This window comes from Echeneis naucrates, chromosome 14, assembly GCF_900963305.1.
Source record: "Echeneis naucrates chromosome 14, fEcheNa1.1, whole genome shotgun sequence".
NCBI classification, from domain to species: domain Eukaryota; kingdom Metazoa; phylum Chordata; class Actinopteri; order Carangiformes; family Echeneidae; genus Echeneis; species Echeneis naucrates.
In genome coordinates this window covers 11,717,191-11,736,883 of record NC_042524.1, presented here as the reverse complement: position 1 = coordinate 11,736,883, position 19,693 = coordinate 11,717,191, and the positions used below count along the sequence as shown (strand labels likewise).

The 19,693-nt window shown below is 40.9% G+C and overlaps 2 protein-coding genes and 1 long non-coding RNA gene across 11 annotated transcripts; 1 reads left to right on the top strand and 2 right to left on the bottom strand.

The window, feature by feature from the left end:
- Nucleotides 1–1,999: 1,999 nt before the first annotated feature.
- Nucleotides 2,000–2,657, bottom strand: LOC115054804 (uncharacterized). Its single transcript, XR_003841630.1, has 2 exons — nucleotides 2,419–2,657; nucleotides 2,000–2,186 (listed from the first exon to the last, which is right to left on the bottom strand). It is a non-coding gene; the product is annotated as an uncharacterized LOC115054804 (long non-coding RNA).
- brd8a (bromodomain containing 8a) lies at nucleotides 2,119–11,642 on the top strand. Of its 9 annotated transcripts, none has more exons than XM_029520211.1 (20): nucleotides 2,119–2,541; nucleotides 3,127–3,223; nucleotides 3,666–3,735; nucleotides 3,866–3,915; nucleotides 4,058–4,180; nucleotides 4,271–4,351; nucleotides 4,465–4,529; nucleotides 4,915–5,057; nucleotides 5,218–5,409; nucleotides 5,530–5,620; nucleotides 6,021–6,170; nucleotides 6,425–6,531; nucleotides 6,758–7,238; nucleotides 7,354–7,400; nucleotides 7,518–7,786; nucleotides 8,004–8,096; nucleotides 8,193–8,261; nucleotides 8,476–8,758; nucleotides 9,974–10,018; nucleotides 10,217–11,642. In XM_029520211.1, the coding sequence occupies exons 1-20, from the start codon at nucleotides 2,523–2,525 to the stop codon at nucleotides 10,274–10,276; spliced, it is 2,535 nt and encodes an 844-aa protein (XP_029376071.1). In that variant the 5' UTR covers nucleotides 2,119–2,522; the 3' UTR covers nucleotides 10,277–11,642. The 9 variants fall into 9 exon arrangements, with proteins under 9 accessions (XP_029376071.1, XP_029376069.1, XP_029376070.1 ...); XM_029520209.1 differs by having other exon boundaries at nucleotides 4,465–4,544; nucleotides 7,357–7,400; XM_029520210.1 differs by having other exon boundaries at nucleotides 4,465–4,544; nucleotides 8,016–8,096.
- A 1,237-nt stretch (nucleotides 11,643–12,879) lies between these two features.
- On the bottom strand, nucleotides 12,880–18,361 carry dnajc18 (DnaJ (Hsp40) homolog, subfamily C, member 18). Its single transcript, XM_029520225.1, has 8 exons — nucleotides 18,017–18,361; nucleotides 17,174–17,342; nucleotides 16,764–16,909; nucleotides 15,946–16,146; nucleotides 15,646–15,758; nucleotides 15,350–15,462; nucleotides 15,075–15,247; nucleotides 12,880–14,708 (listed from the first exon to the last, which is right to left on the bottom strand). Exons 1-8 carry the CDS (start codon nucleotides 18,141–18,143, stop codon nucleotides 14,584–14,586), a joined length of 1,167 nt encoding a protein of 388 aa, XP_029376085.1. The 5' UTR covers nucleotides 18,144–18,361; the 3' UTR covers nucleotides 12,880–14,583.
- Nucleotides 18,362–19,693: the final 1,332 nt, after the last annotated feature.

The window sequence follows — 19,693 nt, the reverse complement described above, 5'->3', positions numbered from 1 at the left end:
ATTCAGAGGATGTGTGGTACGAAAGCACTCTGTCTTACAGAAGTTCCAAAAATGCCCCCAAAACAAATACACAAAAACATTGACCAATAGTCAGTATATAATCAAGGTGTGAGCTGACTAAATTTTTCTCAAATAACAGACTTATTTGGCTCATACTGATACTTTTCCACTACAAAGCTGCCAGTCTTTCCTGCAGAGCTGAGAGCTTTTCCACACAGCAGCAGGAGGCAAAGTGGCAGTGTAATGGAGTTAAATGTCAAGTGCCTCATTAACATTTGTTTTCCTGTAGTAACTGGTCTCTCTCTGTGGAATATTCAGGACAAGATGAGTAGAAAGAGTTGCTGCTTAATCTAACTAACCAACCTCTGACACCACAGACTCAAAATATTATTTTCCCAGTGTTGTGTTGCATTTTTCTAATCTGGTCTACAGTGTCTGGATGATCTATCGAGCATCAATCAAATCAACAAACATATAAAAGTGCATTTTAAACAGATCAATACATAACAATACATTCAAAGAACCTGACTCTAGTAATGCAGTGAAAGAACTCTTTCTGAAAGTTATTGAATTGATGCAAATCCTATAGAGACAAACTGAAACTGAGAAAAGGACCAACGCTGTAATTGTCTTGTTATTTTTTATTAGAAGAAATCCACCCCTGTCCAAAATGAAAATGCTTAGGTTCTAACAAACGTTTTGGCTTAGTGACGAATCCTCTGCAAAGACAGAAAGTTTAATTTGGAGTAACAGCCCAAAAAGTTTTCCACTGCATTGCTCTCCTCTCCTCTTTCTAGTCTACTGCTCAAACTGGAAGTTCTTGTTCAGCTTCAGCAGCAACTGGATTTCAAAGGTCAGTGAAGTAATTCTTCTCCGTCTTGCAGTGAAGATTCCCCCAGCAGCATTAAACAGGCAGCAGGGCAGTGTTTGTGTCATGTCAGAGACAGGTGGGACACAGCTGGGAAGGAAGCCAACACGTGAAATCCAAACTTAACAAATGACACATTTAAGACCAAAAACACCTTTCTCTCGGTCTGTCAGTTCAAGCATGGGGGTCAGGTATGGCCACTGATGATCAGGAGGAGCAGGAGCAGCTTCGTCTCCGTTGCCTGCCGAAGCCGTGACATGACGCGCACAGCTGCAGCGCACCACCTTTCCGCAGCTACCTGTGAGCTCTCCGTCCGAACTGAGGGGCGCATGCGCAAGAGACAGCTACGGCAACACCACTTGAACACTAGAGATGCGCATGATGGGGCTTTATGCAATTCTGTAAAGCAGACAGACTTCATAGAAACGTAGTGGAGACAAAAGTACAAAGTTTACAAAAAATATATCATTCAAGTAAAGTACAGATGCCACAAAATTGTACTTCAGTACACGATCTAAGTAAATTTACTTTGTTTCTGTCCACCACTGCTGCAATTTCAATATGCAGACGAAAACAACAAATCACATTACTGCTGCACTCGGAGTACCAACAAAACACACAGTACGCAGTATGCACAAATAGAAATGATGCACACTGTCATATAATGGAGTATAGATACTCCATTGGCTCAAATCAAATGTTTCATTAAAACCCCCAAAGGTGCATACTGACATGATATTTACAGATTTTCGTGATGAAATGTCGCTAGGTCTCTGACTTTCCTGGATACCCTGAGTGTTTGTTTTGTGTTTTCTTTTGACCTCATCAGGATGAACCAGTGAATGTTGTATGAACATTACCGAGCGGATAAGAAAATTCAATATGGAAGACAAGAGCCAAAAAATAAAAGCCGTCTTGGCATGTTCCGTTCTGTATCCTGTATCTAGCTGGTCCAAATCAACACACCCACTGCAGTTTTTGAAGTTTTACAATAACCTGGTTGTCTCAACAAGTGAGATCAAATAATTCCTGCGTAGATATTTTCAGCCTAACAACAAAAAATGGCATCGAATACCCTCCGTAGGTTTTGTCTCTCACGTAGAAAGGGACTATTAATCTTTTTTTTTTTTAATATATATCTTTCTGTGGCCGTGGCTCAGTGACAGCGGGGCCGGGCAGCGGCCGTCCAGCGGCCGTCAGGGCTGTACCATGTTCCCGCTGCCGGTGGGCGTGTACCAACGCTGCACTGTTAGCTGCTGCTATCAGCATCTACTGCCGTCCACGTTTGGCCAAATCTTCCGTCTCGGTGGCGCCGACTCTGTTGAGGGAAAAGGCGGAATCAAACCCGCTGTTGCGTCTGCAGCCAAAGAAAGCCAAAAAAACAAACAAACAAAAAAACAAAAAACAAAAAACAAAACAGAGCTCTTTAGCTAGCTAGTTAATCTTAAGTTACCAAAGACCAACCACAAGACTGTGACTTTAACGGAGCACGGTTACCCGGCGTGCTAGCTACAAAGAAAAGCCCACAAAGAGACACTGAACGATGCTACCGTCCGCTTCTTCATGTCCGGACACCGTCCTCGGATCACGCCAGCGTTGATAATTGCTGGGCTTCTGTCTACCGGGACGTGTGGGATGTCGGGATGACAGGAAAATGGCAAACGGGGTTGGAAGTGAGTAACGTCCGCACATCGCCAAAAAATAAATAAATAAAATAAATAAATAAATAAAAAAAAAAATGTCATGACATGCTATCTGTTAGCGGGTTAGTGTGTCCTGCCGTCCGGGGCTGAAAACACCAACTTCCTGCGTGGCAGACTCCGCTCCCTGCAGGGATTAATGGCTGTCATCACCAGTTGACAGCTCTGTTCACACTGCTGCTGCTGCTGCTGCTGCTGGATGCCAACACTGTGACCACTACATGGCTTTTTGTTTGCTGCTGCTGCTGGATGCCAACACTGTGACCACTACATGGCTTTTTGTTTGCTGCTGCTGCTGGATGCCAACACTGTGACCACTACATGGCTTTTTGTTTGCTGCTCCCAAGCACCGACGTGTCCACAGTGCGTTTGTGCCGCTGTGTGGAAAGCTTGAGGTGGCATTCAAAATGAAGCCAGGGCCAAGAGATGAACAAAAACTGTGGGTGGCAGGAGGGGAGGTAGCAGACTATCAGTTTATAAGTGCGTGGCATGAAGGGGCTTTGTGAAACAAAATCCAATATGTGTCATGTTGTGTCCCATTTTCCACCACATCTGCAGAACACAAGGTGCTTGTCATTGGCCCACCAGAGCCATGGTCAGTGAGAGAGAAGCTGTGTTTGGCCACATCTGTCATGAAGAGTGGAGACCAGAACTGGTACTGTATCTGTTTTTCACAATTTTGTCTTTGTTGTATGCAAAATCTCATGTCTATTGCATAGTCATATGCAGTGGTTTGTTGTTGTAATGATTATTTCAAAAAATATTTTCTGTATTTATTTTTGCATTCTATGTTCACCTAAAAAAAAAAAAAAACATAAATGATGATGTGATTTTTGTAGGGTATCTGCACCAAACATGCACAAGCATATTTCCTCACTTTGGACAGATTTCTGGGTTTAAGCATCTCTATACCACCACATTGGCTCATTGCTTTATTCATAATAGCATATTGTGATACATTTTACCTTTATCAAAACACTGCAGCACCTGCGACATCATACTTCATCACATCCTGCCATCACAATGAAATGTTGGTAAGACAACAAAAAACAGGTCTCAGGACAGAATGGTCTTATGAGGGTTCTTCATCTCACTAGGGTATCTGTCAGTCGAGCTATCAAACCATTTGCAGAACCTGGGCGACCACCTGACTGGTTTTCTCAAAAGGTATGATAAAACCTACGATCACTCACACAGAACACAGACCAAGTTCAGAGAACTATGGTTTAGGTTTGCCACAATATTATTTTGTCTCGTCATTAAGCAGTCCTTGTGAATTTTCTTTGGATCCTTACAGCACTGTGCCTCCAAATACTCTGAGCTCCTGGAAACAACAGAGGCCCCAAAGTGAGCAGATAAATTACCTTTACATGCTTTCTACAGTTGCAAGCTGAGATATATTATATATTTTGAAACAGTTTCACACTTACACTAACAGTGTGTGCCAGAAAGCAATAGCTGAAATGTATTATCTGTCATTTAACCTCAGGAGGAAGCGTGGTGAGAAAGGTGAAGTGGTGGAGACGGTGGTGGATGTGATAGTACGCAGGCTGACAGCTGAAAGGATTGAAGAATTAAAAAAGTTGATCAAAGATACACAAGAGAAGCACAGGTACACAAACATGCCCTCATTATAAATACAAAAAAAGTGGCATAATCAACTGCATCAGGGAGACTTGTTGACATGGTTCTGTTTTCACAGAAAGCTGAGGAGAGAGGCTGAGCTGATTCAAGCTGGGCATCTAGATTGCAAGCTAGAAGAGTTATGGGAAGAAACTTTGCAGTAAGAAACATCACTCTTTCTGAACTGTTCATCACTGTTACTGTTAGTGAACCTCAGACATTAGACTATATAAATAATAACCAATGTGAAATGACGGTCTGTGTTTCTGACAGGAAGAAAAAACTGGAGGAAGAGGAAGCAGAGCTAAAAAGAAAAAACATAGATGCTGCTTATCAGGGTATCTCCTTCACTTGTAAGCGGTATTTTGCAGGGAAAAGTCATTTCTCTTTTAATTTTTCTATTATGTATGTTTCAGTGATATCATTGATGCTTAGAAAACAGAATGCTTACTTGTGAAAAGCAAAAAGCTGTTTTATTGCCAGTGGGTTGTCCTGCTTGGTGTAGACATAACCCATAATTCACCCTCAGTTGAAAGATGGAAACATTTTATGGGTGGCTGATTTTTACTTTATTGTGCTAGGCAAAATGTACCTTACACAGGGATAATAAGATGTCTTAGTTGAAACTGAAACTCAGCCACTGTAGGGGTTTAAGAGATGAACATCAGCATTTTTGTTAGACTGATTAGAAAATCCATTCTTTGCTGTCACTCCCTCCTCCAGCCAGGCAGGTGGCAAAAAGTGCACCTAAGCGGGTGCCCGGTATGACCATGCGTTCGCCCTCAGGATATAGCTCCCCAAGCCAGGAATTCTCACCAGGTGACCCACTCGAGAGCCTGACTCTGGATCTTGCACCCACAAAGAATGTAAGTCTCAGAAGGCCAAAAGGTTCTCAGAAAGTGATCTAGCATTCAAGCAGAGTGACTTCAGAGACACACAACAGAGTTGGTTCCATGTTTCCCACCTGATAACATTCCTTGAACGGTCTGGTAATATGATTTTAAGTTTGGCTCTCGCTGTGTCTAGGCTTCCGAATCAATAAAGCTAATGGCATTTACTGAGTCATCTGGCCTTGGTAGTGATGACATCGGTCATGGGTCACTTCTAGAGGATCCCACTCAAAAGAAACCCCTGGGTCAGAAAGCCACACCGCCACCATCCCCCCTCCTGTCAGAGTTACTGAAAAAAGGCAGTATCTTGGCGTCTAATTCCAGACTGGTAAGTTGATTTACCTTATTGTTTTGCCATTGCTGAGTGCCGATTTCTGTCATTATTTGTCATATTAAAAGAATTGGTATGTAATGTGTTTCAATGCTTGCATGCATTTTTTCTTATCAGATTGGGGACAGTGATGTATCCACTGGTAGTATAACTGGAGCACATGACTTACAGCTGGCTCCACCTACTCAACCTCTCTCTCATGCAACAGGTACACTGTGTTTGTTTTTATTTGTGGTGGATAAAATGTTTTCACCCTATTTGATTCTTGTGTGGTGTATATGTTGTCAATCTGGGGCTACAGCTTAGTTCGCTGATACTAATTGACATAATAGACATTCCATATCAATGGGGCATGACAAAGAAACACAAGAGTTAATTCCAGTGACAAGACAAAACAATAATTTGTAGTCTATGTCCTTTTGCAAAAAGAAAAGTTCACCATGGTTGAATGGAGTTTTATTGCAGGACCATGTTTTTTTGTATTTGCTTTACTGCTTGAATCTCAAATATATATATCTCTATGCACTGCACTGTCATTGTTAAAGCTATTTGCTCGTACCTTGGCTAACTGATAGCTTTGTGTATGTGTGTGTATGTTTGCATGGCAGGTGCCCCAATGTTGTCCCGTTTACTGGAGGCAGGTCCAACCCGGTTTTCTGCCTCATTAGGTTTCATGGTCAATACAGACTCAGCCTCCAGTATTCCTCTCTCTACTGTAACTGCACTTCCTGTTGGCTCTACTGACTCAGCCATTTCAGGTTTGTACACTCAGTGAGCAGTTTACAGTCTAAACCTGCACAGATCCTCTGGTTTTATAGTCCCTCTAAAATCAATATTGACCAAAGTTCAGCTATTTTTAAATATTATATTCCAAATTAATTCTCTACTTGTGTTACCAGATAATGTAAATATATTAACATCTTTCTCAAAAACAAAAAAAAGGTTGAAATTTGTTGTACATGTGCAGAGGTGGTTGTGGTGTTGTGAGGTGGTGTTCTGCTTGTCTCTGCAGAGGATAAAGTATCGGGGCTCAGTGAAGAGGATGTGACTGTGTCCTACATGGGAGATGAGCTGGACCTGAAAACAGTCGGGGACATTATTGCCATCATTGAAGACAAGGTGCAAAAGAACAAGAAGTGCTATAAATGTACAACAAAAAATTGCTTTTGGATAGAATAAACTATTGCATTCCGATAAAAATTACAATTTAGCTATTTTGGTCATAATTAAAGCAGGCTATGACAACATTTTGCTCTCCAAAATGATTACCAAAATTTTGAAAGTGTTTTGAGAAAATAAAAGTTTCAAAACTCTTTGACATTCAGTGTCATCTCTTCTTCTGTAGGCAGATGAGGCAGCAGAGGCTTTGGATGCAGCTGCAGTTGAAGCTGCGCTGTCCCTGTGTGAGGAAAATGGCCATGCACTGTCTGGTGCCTGGGAGGCTGGACCTTTCCAGCCTCATGGGTCTCACTCCTCAGTGCCCACAGGCATCCCACAGTCTGCATCTCTTCACTGTAGTCTGGCAGGGAAGACAGAACTGTTAGAAGTTCAGGATGAGACTTCAGCTGCACTCTCCTCGCTTTGCAACAGTCAAGATAGCTGTCTTGCAGTATTCCCCATTGGCCTAAGAAGCATTCCTCCCACCACCTCATCCTCGTGCAACCTGAAGAGTATGGAGCTCTGCCACACTGGAGCACCTCCACATCCTGAGGGAATCAAAGAGACTGGAGAGGTGGTCCACCCAAAAAGCCAAATTTCATTGGGTGTTAGTATAAAATGTGAGAGTGAGAAGTGGGCACAGCAAAGACCAAGAAAATCCCATTCAGGTTTGCTCTCCAATGCACAAATATCAGAATTCACTTGCTTTAAAACATGCAGTGTGCATGCAATTATTCATTTTCAGAATACTTTCACTCTTATTCCTCATCATCACTATTTCAGCAGATGCTGTATTAGAAGATAGCCCTCCAACAGAAAGGCAGCCCAAGGTACTGCACCGAATGAGGACAGAGTGAACATTATGCTTGTAATTGCTGTACTGAAATGCTCTTCAGCGTTGTTTCACTGTAAGATTTGTCTTTCTGCGTTTTCCTCTATCTGTAAAGGACATGAAGGCCGAGAATGGAAATAGTGTTGGGGGAAGAGAGAATGCCTCAGGGACTGAAGTGGACAGTGAGGTCAATGGGCCAGAAGCGTGTGGAGAAGAGGAAGGTGATGGGGTTGAGGGATTCTTGTCAGAGCCTGACGGTGAGATGGAGCTAGAACCCGCCGCAAGTGAGAGTGAAGATGGGTACAGCCTGCACACGGCGTCCTCATCTCTCCAGCTCCACACAACCGCTGACTCCATCCCCAGCAGCCCTGCCTCGTCGCAGTTGTGAGTAGAACCATTTCAGACACATGCAGCAAGAAAACTAACTTTCACATGTGAGAAACACTTAATAATGCTCTACAAGCAGAGGTTTGCTTCAATTTCTGTAACCTAGCAAGACAAATTTCTGCTCATGCCGTGCTGCAGATCAGGTTCTGCTGTAATACGATCCATATTACATTTATTTGTACTACCTTCCTTCCTACATACCATTATTGTGCAGTTCTGTGTGCAGCGAGGACCTGGAAGCGCTACAGGCTCACAAGATCTGGAAGAAAGCCATTATGCTGGTGTGGCGTGCAGCAGCCAATCACAGGTCATTATATGGCTCATAATATAAACACTCTAACTCAGTATCTCCTATATTTTAACTCTTCATTTACTGAAACAGATTTTTATCAACCTGTTATAGGTATGCTAATGTCTTCCTACAACCAGTGACAGATGAAATTGCACCTGGATATCACAGTATAGTGCACAGGTAAGCACAGGACATTTTTGCTGTCATGGATAAATGTTTTGGATATTTGCCTTTCATATTTACCAATCATATTTATAGTGTCATATTATTGTTATAATGTTAATGCAGCAAACATCTTGGAATTAGTAATCAAATTTTCAACCACTAAGATTTGTTTTTGTCGGAAGAAATCGGATTCTCAACACTGACCTCTATCTGCTGCTCTCCTTGACAGGCCCATGGACCTGGCCACTATCAAAAAGAACATTGAGACAGGTTTGATTCGTACCACTGCTGAATTCCAGAGGGACATCATGCTGATGTTTCAGAACGCTGTCATGTACAACAGCCTGGATCATGACGTGTACCACATGGCTCTGGAGATGCAGCGTGATGTCCTGGAGCAGATCCAACAGTTTCTAGCTACGCAGCTCATCATGGAGACTTCAGAGTCTGGTATCAGCGCCAAGAGTCTGAGGGGCCGTGAGAGCACACGCAAACAGGACTCTACTGACAAGGTGCTTCACTAGAATTTTGACAAAAGCAGAGTACAGAAGAAGAGACAAGGGTGAGACAACAGGCTGACTTAAAGGTAGAAGAAAGTGATGCTAGCTCTGCTGGCCATTTTCCAAAGTATGACTTTAGTATCTGGAAATCCAACAAATTCACATACACTTTGCCCCCTATTCTTCATATTGTAGTTTGTATTGTGCAGCTGACCATTTTTGGTCATTGGTTATTCTTTGGAGGCATTACTATATGAAGATAACTGAATCTGCCTATCCCAAACAAGTTGGCTGGAAGGCAACAAATCTGTTTTGAAACATATGTTATGCTTTGGAAAATGGTAGGTATTAATGTAATAATGCAATAATGTAAAGTATATAACTTAAAACTATTCACAAAGCATACAGGAAGTGTTTACATTGATATTTCTACCTTCAAGAAAGCTTTTCTTTTTTATTTAGTCATCTTTATGTTTATATTTGCATGATAAGAATGTTGATGTTGGAGATTAGTACCTCTACTTAACATAGAGAAACAAAAAAATTGGTGATTTCAAAACACCTACTACATTAGCATACCAATATAATGTAACTTTCACAAAACAAATTGAGGCTGACTGGATACTTTCATATATTCTGTGAACCACCATGATGCAGACGCCAAAGTAAAGATTTTCCAGTTAGTCAGCAGCTGCTGTAGAGTTGTTTATTTTCACAAAATCACGGATATGAGCCTCTGCTACTTGATCGCCAAGTAGTTTGCTGAGGTAGAAACAACATACTGCAAAATAAAATGTTGAATATGATTATTACTATGTGTAACAAGCAGGTTGTCATAGTGTGATGATGTTAAATGAAAACATTAGACAACTAAAAGGTACGATGTGATCGTAAAACTTCATACTATGCATTGAAAAATGGTTGAGAGCATTACATGTCTGAAGAATATTTTATATGTAGTTACAGAGTTAAATAAACTGGCATATTCCTTAAAAGACAATGCGTGGTCAAGTCGTACAATCGCAGTGTAGCAACGAGTTAAATAGTAATTACTTAAAATGGCATTTAGCAAAAAAATCTCTTTTCCAATAGTCTAAAAATTACTTGCTTCAGTGTTTCCTTGCTCTGAAAATTCTTGCATCTTTCCTTTCATTAGTTTGCTACCTCTTCAAACAGTTAATGCACTTCTGTTTCTCCGCTCTGATGTGCATCATTTTCCTCTTACAGGACACTGTCTCCATGTCTTCTCCTGCCTTCCTCCTTTCTCTCTTTGTAAGTACCATTTTAAACCCTTTCCAACTTTCCACCTTTTTTGTCTTTAATTCCTGAACCAAGCACAAAGAATTTTATAGCAACGTATTTATATAGACAATTATATGTGACTTAAATGTGCTTATTTGTTAAGTCAGTGACTTTCCCAGAGTGATTATAAATGTGGTCTCATAGAATTTTTTTTCTCTCTGACTGTAGGATGGAGGCACCAGGGGGCGCCGTTGTGCCATAGAAGCTGACCTGAAGATGAAGAAATGAACCGTAAGAAATAACATGAACATTTTTGCACAGTCTCCCTGAGTTGTAGTGAAAGATAGAAAGGTGTAATTTCACAAGACTGAACTTATTCTCCCTCTGTCAATTGCACACATTCTCACTCTGCATAATGTGCAGTGTAACTTTTATTTGCACTCTAGATTAAATGGTTAGACTGTAAGGTGGAGAGGCTAATTTCTTCTGAGACAGCCATACAGACATGGATTACATACTGTATAATCCCAGATTATAATGGGACATCCTGAAAGACTGGGTCAAACCTTCCATAGACGTAGCTGCAGATCACTAAGAATTAGCCTGCTCTGACCTTCATTAGGTTATATAAATAAAGATAACAGTTACTGCCAGCCTCCAAATGGGCTGCAATTAAAACTACATTAGTGTGTTTGAGTTTGTTAAATATAAAACTAGAGGTCAAAGACTGATTAATGTCTTTTCTGACAGTCTGAGCCCAAAACCTGAATGATTGGGAGGGGGGCACATACTAATATCAAACAGAAACATTTTCATTTCAGGTATTATCTCATTCGAATTTCCTTTTGTTAGTTTTTCAATTCAGTGTTTGTGATGAATTGATTATTTTCAGTGGTACATTTATTGTGAAACAGTACCTCCATGGATACTCTTGTTTACAGTGTTTTTGGAAAAAAAAAAAATCATGTTAAGATTCTTGTTTTGTGGATTTAAAATGTAAAACAATAAAACTGGAGCCCTCAAACTATCATTTTAAAATGGAATTTGCACAAAATACAAAAGGCAAAATGCACCACAATGGTAACTTTGCAACCTAACTTTGATGTCTTAAGAGCTGATTTTTTTTTTGTTTATTGCAAAAATAAGTGAAGTCCTATAATCTTCTGTTGAGGAATTAAAATAGTTTCCATTTTTTATTCTTGTGCTCTTCCATGTCTGAAATACTGGTGTTTAATCAACTGTTTGTAAATAGCAAATCATAGATTTTCTCAGGACTGGGTTTAGGAATCAGGTGAAAGTGCAGTGGTTGCATTGAGTTGTCAAGAATAACAAGAATGCCACAAGAGAAATACATTTCCACAGTTTTTCATATAACTGCTCTAAACATTTTCCACAAAGTTGGCACTCCAATGTATCCAGTTATAAGGGATTTTGCATATTGGATTTTGTTTACTCGTGTTCAGTGTTATTTAAATCAGTCTGATCAATAAAACGTGTTCATTGCTTCTGTTGGATCAGAGCTCATTAACAGAATGTCACATGGTTGCCATTGTCACTCATTTCTGTTGAACGTGCAAATATGTTGTGCTCATATTTTTACTGTGGCCATTTTTATTGTCTTTGCAAAGAGAAAAGTAAACGTTCCTCTACAGACCAGGCAGAAAGTTTTTGGATATGGTTTGATTTTTTTACCCCCTGGCTCTGATCATCTGTCCACATAGTTTGAAATATAGTGATGGGTAGAGCCGACTCTCAGCTTAAACTATTTTCAGTAGTTTATTTTTTACATCATTATTGAAAGGACTGCGTGGGAGATGTGGCTGTTTCAACTCAATAGCTAAACTTGCAAACTTCAAAAGTAATTGGACACTGTTCTAAGATGGATGAAGGTGTATACTTTACTTACATTTCCTTGTCATAGATAAAGAAAAGACTTTAGGATCATAAACTCAGAGGATTCACCACAAGATGCAAACTCCTGGTAAGCCAGGAATCAGAGGAATCTGTTAAAAACAAGGAGCACTTTATGATCCAAAGCCACCACCTCACGTGATGCTGCAGCAGGTAAACAGACATGTAGGAGCATTGGCTGCTCAGATACAGCCAGATGCATTAAACTTCAATGGATATTTCAATCGATCATAGGGATCGCAGGGTGAGCAGCCTTCCAGCAGGTGAAGACCAGACTAACCACAAGATGTTAATGTGCCCACTTCAGGCAGTCAGTGACTGCAAGGGTTTTTCACCAACATTTCATATGATGAGTTTGTTTAAACTTATACATAGCTGTTATGTTTGAAATCTGTAAACTTCTGGCACTATTTTCTAAGAGCTGCATCAGCCAGTTTTTGGTTTTTTTTTTTTCTCTTCTTCAACCATCTGTAAAATCTCTAGAACAAACGCTGAGACTTGACAGTTCAATGAAATATTCCTCCCCCCCCCCCAAACTGAACGTACTGAACTATAGAGCCCGAAGAACAAACTGTCACAGTCTAAATACCCAAGTTCCAGACTGTACTTCCATCCAGGCTCAAGTCATATTAGTGTGGCGGTTTAAATGTTCACGATTTTCTGTCTGACAGGAAACGTTAGATTCTGTCTTAACTTGTACATCCAGTCTGTCAGATATCTGATATTCATTCTCTGCATCCAAGAGTCCATTTTCTTGATTGACAGCCCAGCTGCTCAGTGTCATGAACCTAAATAAAGTAAATGTCACCCTTGAACATTTTCAATGTACAGTTTTCTATTGATGGTGTATTAATTAACGATGGCTTCACATATAGGACAGCTCACTATACATATGCCTGTGTTATTTGTATCCTTCATTTGCTGCCTCAATAAAAACAGTAAAAAGCAAAACCACCATGAAATCACACATGAAGCAAAACTGCATTCTGGATACATTTTTAATTTTGTGGTCATTTTAGCTGAACTGTACTGCCACACTGGCTGATACCAAAACCTGTTCTGTGTGTGTCACAGCAAATGTTTACATGTTGGTGAGTTACAGTGTGGCCCTGATTATTCTACATAACATTTATCAATGTGTGTCAGTGGTCATTAACGTGTTTAACCCAAAAAATAAAATGAAAAAAAGCGCAACTAATAAAACACTCACTGGGCTGCATGCAACAGTCATGACATGTAACACAGGAGGATATATCAACTAAAAAGTGCTTTAGATGAACCTGAATATTTCACATAAAGAGAACAACTAAGGCAGTTTGGCTTAGTGCACAGCAACAAATACTATAATATGTCTGTGTAGGGTTTGAACGATCTGGTGTTGGTTTAAAGAATCCTAATTTAACAGCTTCACAAGCTAAACATGAAAACACCTGACGAGAAAGTTATACCACTTGAAGCTTGTGGGGAAAAAGTCATTTCTATTGATATTTAACAAAATGTAATAAAATCAGTCTGTAGTTGAGACTCCCAAAACAAAAGGTGTCTTCTCTATAAAACACTGTATAAATGGAAGGTGCGGCATTTATAAAACATTTATAAATTTGAGTTGAAAAGTGTTTTACCGAGGACAAAATGAAACTTGTGCAGTTTATGAAAGGATGTATTGAATGCCATTTAACCTCCAGTATAAAGCAGGTACACCAGGAAAAACTGTGGGGAGGGAGGGTGTGTGCGCGTACATGTGCTTTTTGGTTGAACTGCACTCCCTGACCGGGTTAAGATTTCTTTAAAAACATGGCCTCTTTTTTCTTCCACATGACGGTAATTTGTCACACTGAAACCTCAAACAAATAGTTCCTTAGTGACAGAAGCTTAACAACCAATGCAACAAACATCTCATCCAAGAAATAGTGCAGAAAGTTGGAAGCTGTGTTTTAGAAGAAAGAACAAGTACAACCTCTTTTGAATAAGAATATTATTCAGTAAAATTGGGTCATTGGGTTTTGCAAAGTTCTACTTGACTGTGCTGTGTATTTTATAGTGCCAGACGTAAAATTGCTTGATTAATCACATTATTGATTTTATAGTAATTTCTAAAGTCTGATTTGTCTGTATCTTGATTATAAATTGAAAGGTACTCTGTTATTTCTCACTATAGAAGCTCGCAGATTTGTCCAAAGACTACAGTATTATACAAATCACTGTAAGTCGTTATTTCCAACCAACAAAAAAGAGAAAACGTGAGCAAAGTTGCTCAAATGACATTGACTCTATAAACTATTAAATAAATATGACTACGAGACAAAAATCATCCACAAAAATAAATAAAACCACAAAACGTGTGTGTGAACATACAACTGCCTTCGAAACACCAAAGGGAAACCCCATATGAACGTGCCGTTTCTATAAGAAAGGCTCCGACAGCTCATACACACTCTGCCACAGTGAGTTCGCACTTGATGCTGCTGCCTCCAACGCCAGGGCTGGCAGCTGCCGTGCAACTCTATTTTCTACCATCAAAGAGGAGAGAAGGCACATTGTTTCCAGTGGCATAGTCTCCCACTGACAGCGCTGTACCCTAACAGATTTCTTTACAAATTGGCCAGATTGGATAAATTACACACGTGAATAAACTGCATTGTTGTAAAGTCTGTAACGAAATGTGTTCACATCTCAAAGAGCCCTCATTTTCCTCTCTGACGCCCAACCAGCCGATGCAGTTTCTCACAGTGGTCCAGCCTCATCGACTCTGCCTTCTGCTTTAACCGCTCGTCTCGGTACAGCTGTCCCAAGTTTGCCAAGTCTGACTCTGAAAAGGACACACAAAAGAGACGATTCAAAGAAGCTATATCGTACCAGTATGAAAGAAAGACGCTCACATAGGCATGCCACATATGATGCTCCAGCCTGCACCTACGCAAACAGCCAGTTCTAACCCTCTACAAAGCACAGCAAGTTAGATGCATCTCATCAGTATGACAATGAGGTGAAAGTCCCTGTATTCACACAGATATGAACTGAACTATTTCTTGGGTAGGACCAGCTGGAGGGAAACCAGCGTAGCTGTAATTTTACCTTAAAAGAACATCGGCCAGCTGAACGTGACGCGAACTTACGTCACAGGAAACATTAAAAAACATCAATCAAGAATTGGGCTTACAAGCTGCTCGCTTACTTTGCTGCTTCTCTTTCCAGCAGCTGCTCTGCAGGTGTTCAATATAGTCGCTCTCTATTGATTTCTCTAGTTCCTCCAGAGCAGCACCGCGGTATTCCTTCTCAAAACTTTTATCCACGTAGTACGGTACGCCCATGTGCTGCGTTTCCCTGGACACCACCAGCCCCATGGCCCTGTAACCCAAACACATGATTCCTGTTAAGTGAAACATAAGTTTCAATCACGGTAGGTGCTGCGGATTTATTTAAATATCAGCGGTGGTGTGACGGACTCACGGCTTATAGAAGAGACTGTAGGGCGGGGTAGTGGCCATCATCTGAGTAAACACTGATATGAGGATTAGCACCAGCACGGGGAGAAGCTGCAGGAGTGCTGTGAAGGTGTTGTGCTGAAGGAGAAAACCAGCACTTGTTATAAGGTCACTAAGGCTGCAAAAATGTATGCTCAAAAATCTTTGTTTGCAATAGTTCTTCACTGTACACCAATGACTAGAATAATGTGTCTAATCAGGAGGAACACAACATGCGACTGAGCTTATTTAACAGGGATTAGTGTTTCGTGATTCACCAACCTGACTCTGGTTGTCTTCCACCACCTCCTCACGCCTCTCATAAGCACGTCGACGACGAGGCTGATAGAACTGAGAGTAGGAGGCTCCTTGATTGGTGTACACGTGGACATTCCCTGTACAGACACACACAGTGCTGAAACGACTACACCTCCATTATAGCAGCATAAATAATGCCATATTTCTAAAGAGACTATGGAAAATAGTGCTGAGAAAAAAAAATTAAGTTTGAACTCTTTTGGAATAAGATTAACCATCCGTAAAATGCCCGTTTCTTCACTCAAACACAAGCACGTGCCTCACCTGTGGGAAACCTTCCTCCAAAGAAAATGTTGAAGAGCTCCTCAGGGGAAATGTCAGCCTCAAAGTCTCTATGGAAGCTTCGGTAGTGTCCATGGCGACTGTGGCTGGAGGGTTGCGTTGTGTTTGGAGACTGATCTCCATACTGATCATACTGTTGCCTCTTGTCTGCATTGCTCAGTACCGCATATGCATTTCCTATTGCTATTGGGAGAGGAGGGAGAGTCAGTTTTGGTACATGATAAATATCTATATTAATAGAGCTTCTTTGTCTCATTGGCAGAGAAGCATAACTAAAGTATTTAGGGAAGTTAACAGAAAGTATGCTGTTGTGGATTTGTTTGTTAAAAGTTCTGCAGTTAACAGGAGTGTCTTTTTTCTATGATTTCTGGACATCATCTACAGAAAATGTAAGTCACAGTGTTTTAAAATGTGTGTGTGTCTCACTTGTGTGCTCACTGTATCATGACTGTTTCTACTTTTGCCCTAATTAGGTGCTAAAGGCGTTTGTCTCCTGTGTATCACTGCTGCTGCTGATTGTGTGATTGTGTTTTGAAATCGCTGCCATGAGCCCATTGTTTTCACCTCTCTCGCTCTCTTCCTGCCCTGCAACTGTCCAGTGGCTCCTTGGGAAGATCAGCTTAAGCTTAATTCAAACTGGCAGAACTGGATGCTCAAGTTTCAAGCCCCTTTCCTGCTGAAGTTTGTTTAAATAAGACACTATAAGCACGACTTATTATGACCTCAGTCTTTAAAGAATCTCCTTATCACTGTTGAGCGCAGCCATGTTGTTGAAAAAACACACACACACACACACACACCTTTGAAAGCATCTGTAGCTCCTGGAGCAAAGTTCTTGTCAGGGTGAAACTTGAGGGCCAACTTCCTGTAGGCTTTCTTCAAATCTTCATCGCTGGCATTTTTGGGAACACCAAGGATTTCATAGAAGTCCTTGCAATTCTTTATTCTGAAAAAAATAATGCATCATAGATAAAACACAAGCCTGAATTAAAGCTGTAGTGTGCATATAATTCACACAGAGCTCCCTAGATCAGTCCCTGTTACATCCATGAACAGAAACAGTCACTGCTAATGGAAACTTAGTGGCCAATTGCAGTTAATGTTTACCTTGTGGAATTCAGGGAAAGTCATTTATGTTGCTGAAGACTGACAGTCAGTCTGTCACTGTCTAAGTAAAGTAAATGTTCAGGACAAAAGGATCTTTGTGTACCTGAGAACACCCTGGCGTTGATCCTCAGTGTAGGTCTTCTTTTCATCGCCACTCACATTACTTTTTTCACTGTCCCTGATGTCTTCGTCTCTCCAGCCTGTTGGAGGGGGTACATGGCTTTCTTCTGGTGCAGCACTCCGTCCATTCTTTGTTATGGCATCTATAAGCACTATAAACAAAAATGGCAAGATCAGCTGACAAGTCACAAATGCTACAAATTCAAAATGTGTTGCTATTAAAAAAAATCATGTTTAATGGGCAACAAAAAAAATCTTTCTGGGGAGTCCTGACCTTTACAAATGTGCAGTAAATAAAAAAGAAAACCCCAAAGTAAGTAAAAGCAGTATGTAGGACACATTGCTGTGAAATGTAACATAATCCATGTGTGCATGCCCAGAGCAATACTGACTGCCCATTCCCAACAAAAGTTTTCCCTTCTTGCAAAATACATGAACAATCCGGTATTTAAGCAACCTCATGCATGATGTGTTCTTAAAAACGTCTGCGGCAGTTTATTTATTCTGGTAAGAATCACACTATTGCAAAAGCTATTTGAGTAGACGACTGGAAAGAAAATCAGATGTTAATGCAGCCTGCTGACTCTGTGTGGTACTGTCTGTGGACTGCGGGGGGCGGGGGGGGCTGCACAGACCTACATTTCAGCACGAACAATCCGCCTCAAACCATCAAGAATTGATGCGTAAAAAGTCTGCTTTTTGCGCTCATCTGAAAATAGCACCGGCCATCCTGCCCGATCCCCGCCTTTACATTTTCTAGCGTTAGCAGACCAGAATAGCTGCACACCGTTACTGCCCCTGAACAGTGTGCGTCAGCTAATTTTACCTCTGGCCCGGGTGCTGGGGTAAATATTCTGGGCTTCGTAGAGGAGCTGCAGGGCCCGGTCCTTGCGGCCGGACCGCAGACACAGCTTGGCCTTCTCGATCAGCCGGTCCGCCTCGTCTTTGTCCATGTCTGCGTCGCAGCTGGTCGGTCCGCAGAGCTGATCTGTGCGCTGTGCGTCGGCTAGCCGATTAGCTGCGGCGTCAGCTAGCTCGGTGCGAGCCGGCGGTCACTCACATGGCTGCTATCCGGCTGCACACAGGCCCGCAGCTCGGTTCTTTCTGCTTAAAGGGCCATCGTGTTGGCTTGATCTGCTGCCCCGGAGCTGTGATGGACAAGAGGCGCTGGGTGACGTCACATCCGGTGTGTGGGTCAGCTCATTCCTACTCCACCTGGACCGTGAAGTAACACCGGCAGGTGCTGCATTCACGGCCCTTATTTTGTGGTGCATCCAAGTACCTCTGAAGTAGTATTATGTACAACACGGACTCAAATGAGTTTATTTATTTATTTATTTGTTCGTTCCAGTCAGAGGCATATTGTTGCTTTAATAGCCAATAAGTCATTTTTTATGTACCTTAAATTGCCAAATACCATGCATAGTTAATTTCATTACAGTAAACTGTCCATCTCCGTAGCTAGTGATCATTTGAATTATTTGGCACATTTGGGCAGAACGGTAACCGATTTGTTTTTTATAATACAAGACTGTGATGCAGATAGCATCTTTAGGTTTAGCAGATATCATCAGTTGGCTACACTGAACACAATTCAGCCATTTATTTACAGTGATGGGGGTAACGGCGTTACTTCTTTCAGTAACGAGTAATCTAATTGATGAACTCTTCCCATCTTTGTAACTTTACTCCCCAAAAAGCGGCGTTACTATAATTGAAGCATTTTTTTTTTCTAGATCTCTGAGCCGAGAGGCAGAGACGAGACAATCGCATAAACGATGACGATTGGCTGAGGGAGAGTCAAATTTCATGGCGAGCCAATCAGAGGTCGAGGTGGGCGGGGTTTGTTTACAGAAATCCCCCAGTACCCATAGTCGGACACACGACGAGCGACAAAACCGAGCCAGTCCACCAGAATCAGGAACGGCGAGCCCAAATAATCCCAAAAAAGCCTTCTTCAAATGGAAGTATAGACATTACTTTTTCAGACACATCTGAGCATTTAAACATTTACTTGAATTACTTTACTTACTTTCCGCAGTAAGCTGTTACTTTTAAAATTTGTAACTGAGTAACTAATTTAGTTACTTTTCGGAAGAAATAACTAGTAACTGTAACTAATTATTTTTTAAATTAACTTGCCCAACACTGTTTTGTTTATTTATTGACAATCAATGTCTGTTATAAGTTAGGCTGAAAGTTGAAATTAGTATTAATATGTTCACAAACCAAGCAATACATTTTTGTTCATGCATATTTTATTCAAGAGTAAAAAAATGTGATTTGTCCCATAGGGCATGCTTATAATGTGTGTATTTTTTAAGAAGTCAAATGCCAAAACATATTTCCATACATAATAAAAAACGTTGCAAGATAAAATCCATTATATTTGTTTGCTGAAATATGCATGTTGACCATACAAGAACCAGAAACAGAGGAAGGAAAATAATCATAAGTTGTAACAATAATAATATCAGCAGTAAATATAACCAGAGTACAATGT

Bases quoted from the DNA above. Each gene is read 5' to 3' on its own strand.
- brd8a (XM_029520208.1), top strand. The intron at 4,545-4,914 runs GTAAGCGGTATT...TCCCTCCTCCAG, and splicing joins TCAGGGTATCTCCTTCACTT to CCAGGCAGGTGGCAAAAAGT. The intron at 7,401-7,517 runs GTACTGCACCGA...CTATCTGTAAAG, and splicing joins CAACAGAAAGGCAGCCCAAG to GACATGAAGGCCGAGAATGG.
- dnajc18 (XM_029520225.1), bottom strand. From the start codon at position 18,143: ATGGACAAAGACGAGGCGGACCGGCTGATCGAGAAGGCCAAGCTGTGT. The intron at 15,248-15,349 runs GTGAGTCCGTCA...TTTGGGTTACAG, and splicing joins TACAGTCTCTTCTATAAGCC to GGCCATGGGGCTGGTGGTGT. The intron at 14,709-15,074 runs GTAAGCGAGCAG...TGTCCTTTTCAG, and splicing joins CTGGAAAGAGAAGCAGCAAA to AGTCAGACTTGGCAAACTTG.